This window comes from Bison bison, unplaced genomic scaffold, assembly GCF_000754665.1.
Source record: "Bison bison bison isolate TAMUID 2011002044 unplaced genomic scaffold, Bison_UMD1.0 scf7180017864080, whole genome shotgun sequence".
NCBI lineage: Eukaryota > Metazoa > Chordata > Mammalia > Artiodactyla > Bovidae > Bison > Bison bison.
This window is the reverse complement of record NW_011494652.1, coordinates 4220610-4223205: the sequence shown is the minus strand read 5'-3', so window position 1 is coordinate 4223205 and position 2596 is coordinate 4220610. Positions and strand designations below refer to the sequence as shown.

The 2596-nt window shown below is 64.3% G+C and overlaps 1 protein-coding gene across 1 annotated transcript in view; it reads left to right on the top strand.

The window, feature by feature from the left end:
* The window catches only part of LOC104986954 (glutathione S-transferase P-like), a 2600-nt gene extending 343 nt beyond the window's left edge, over positions 1-2257 (top strand). The window contains exons 3-7 of the mRNA XM_010837681.1: positions 245-351; positions 445-532; positions 1549-1652; positions 1748-1855; positions 2019-2257. Coding sequence (XP_010835983.1) covers positions 245-351; positions 445-532; positions 1549-1652; positions 1748-1855; positions 2019-2207 — 596 coding nt within the window. The 3' untranslated portion in view covers positions 2208-2257. The remainder of the gene's footprint in view (positions 1-244; positions 352-444; positions 533-1548; positions 1653-1747; positions 1856-2018) is intronic.
* The last annotated feature ends 339 nt before the right edge of the window (positions 2258-2596 follow it).

Genomic DNA, 2596 nt, shown 5'->3' with positions numbered 1-2596 from the left:
CTCTATTCCTCCCTCTCGGGTCCCTCCCTGGGGCGAAGTGGGCTGGGCCTCCAACCCTGTCCCCTGGCCCAGACGCTGTGGGGGCCGGGGGCTGCACTCTTTATCCGATGCTCATCTTCTCAGGGGGCTCAGACTCTGGTCTGTGTCCTGTCTCCACATCCAGCTCCCATCCACTCCTGACAGGGGGCTGCTGCGAGGCTGGGGTCTCTGCCCACCCCCACTGCCCCATCCTCCCCTCCCCCAGGGCGCTGCGAGGCCCTGCGCATGCTGCTAGCCGACCAGGACCAGAGCTGGAAGGAGGAGGTCGTCACTAAGGAGAGCTGGCTGCAGGGCCCACTCAAGGCCTCCTGCGTGAGTGACGGCGCCCAGACAGGTGGGGCAACCCTTGAGTAGGGGGCAGCTGAGCTCAGTGTCCCTTACCAAGCCGTGCCCCACCCCTCCCAGCTGTACGGGCAGCTCCCCAAGTTCCAGGATGGAGACCTCACCCTGTACCAGTCCAATGCCATCCTGCGACACCTGGGCCGCTCCTTTGGTGAGTCCCGAGGCTGAAGGCAGCCCAGTCCAGGAAAGCTCCTGAAGGGTCCCACCCAGATGTCCTGGGATCTGGTCCTACGGCTGGGAGATGGGCCAGATGGCCCTAGAGGAAGGGGCAGGGCCTGGGTTAGGAGGGTTCTAGGTTACAGGGCTGGGGCTTCCAGCCCCCCCAGGGCAGGGACCACATGGCTTGGGCGGGCAGCCCTCCTGGGTTCATCGCTTCCTGGATGACAGCTCAGAGGTGGTCACTGGCCACCACAAGGTACATGCTGCTGTAGTCTAGAGTCACTGTGGGTGTGACCAGGAGCTTCAAGGCCGGTCTCCTCCTGCCTGGCCTCACCTGAATCTGCAAAGCCTGGTGCACACAATGAGCAGGTCTGTGGCCTTGTTTCAAGGGTGGCAGGAATGTGGCTTGGGGAGGTGACTGCCTCTTTTTCGGCCAGCTTGGGGGTTGGGGGGTGGGTACAGGAGGATGTGGGAAGGGGATCCCACATCAAGGAAGTCAGGGAAAGGGAGTGGGAGCAGCCAGGCCCAGGCCCACCCTGACTTCTTCGAGAGCCAGGGTGAGAGGACGGGGGCCTCTGGTGTAGCCTGCCTCTCGCCATCCTGCCCCATGCAAGTCCTGCACTCAGAGGGACACGACAGTCTGCAGAGCCAGGTTCTGGCCAGGCCCCACAACCGGGCACCCCTCAGGCCTGGGGAGGCGCAATCAGAGCCTGGCTGGCCCTTGCAGGGGGACAGCTTGGAGGAGGAACCGGGGGTGGCTTGGGCTGGGAGTTCCCGAGTCCCAGGGACCAGGGTCTGGTCTCAAAGACGAGCGCCAGGGCTCCTGCTGGGTACGTTCCTTAGGCTCGTGGAGACGGGAGTGGCAGAATTGGGCAGAGCGGACCCCCCAGAGCAGGAGACCTGGGTGTCCAGACCTGAGGCCTTCAGGTCTGGGGGGAGAGGGGAGCACTGAGTGGGCCGGACCCCAGCCTGAACAGAACGTGACCCTCCGCCCGGCCGCTGACACAGGGCTCTACGGCACAGACGAGCGGGAGGCGGCGCTGGTGGACATGGTGAACGACGGCCTGGAAGACCTCCGCAGGCACTGCGGCCACCTCATTCACCACAAGCGCGTGAGCCGCTGGGGCCGGCGCTCAGGGCTGGGGCGGGGAGGCTGCCCGGGCCCAGGCCCACCGCAGACCACCGCAGGCATCACTTCCTTTCACAGGAGGAGGACAAAGCCCAATATGTTCAGGAGCTGCCGGTGCACCTGCAGCCTTTCGAGACCCTCCTGTCCCAGAATCAGGGGGGCCAGGCCTTCATCGTGGGCGACCAGGTGAGCACTGGGTCCAGCCATTGGAGGTCCATTTCTCAGATGGGCAAACCGAGGCCCAGAGCAAGGCCGTGACTGGCTCCTGGAGCAGTCAGTGTTCTGCCCCCTCAAGCAGCGCCCCCTCTCTCCTGATCCCACTCAAGCCCTCCCGCCCCCTGCCCTACAGATCTCCTTCGCCGACTACAACCTGCTGGACCTGCTGCTCAATCATCAGGTGCTGGTCCCCGGCTGCCTGGACCCCTTCCCCCTGCTCTCAGCCTACGTGGCCCGTCTCAACTCCCGGCCCAAGCTCAAGGCCTTCCTGGCCTCCCCGGAGCATGTGAACCGTCCCATCTTTGGAAGCCGCAAAATATGAGCCCAGCCTCCCCTGGGAGAGGGGCTGCCCTTGAGACGAATAAACACGGTGAGAGGAAAGCTGTGCTGTGGTCACTGAGGGACCGGGTGGCCACTGGGGATCCCCAGCCCTTCCCAGACTGTCTCAAAGAGGATGAGGGCTGGGCTGGGCCTTGAAAGAGCTTCAGGCCCTCAGAGCTGCCAAGACACAAAGAGGAGTTCCAGGTCCAGAGAGGAAGGTGAGATTCCACACCTGCAAGATCCACCCTGGAGGGCTGCCTGCAGGAGGAGGTTGACCTCCCCAGGGCCTCGGCAACCTGGGAACCCTCTCCAGCTGAGAAAAGGGCCTCCGTGTAGGGAATGCGCAGTTCCTGACAGCTGCGTGATGGGTTCTGTCACCCAGCACAGGCA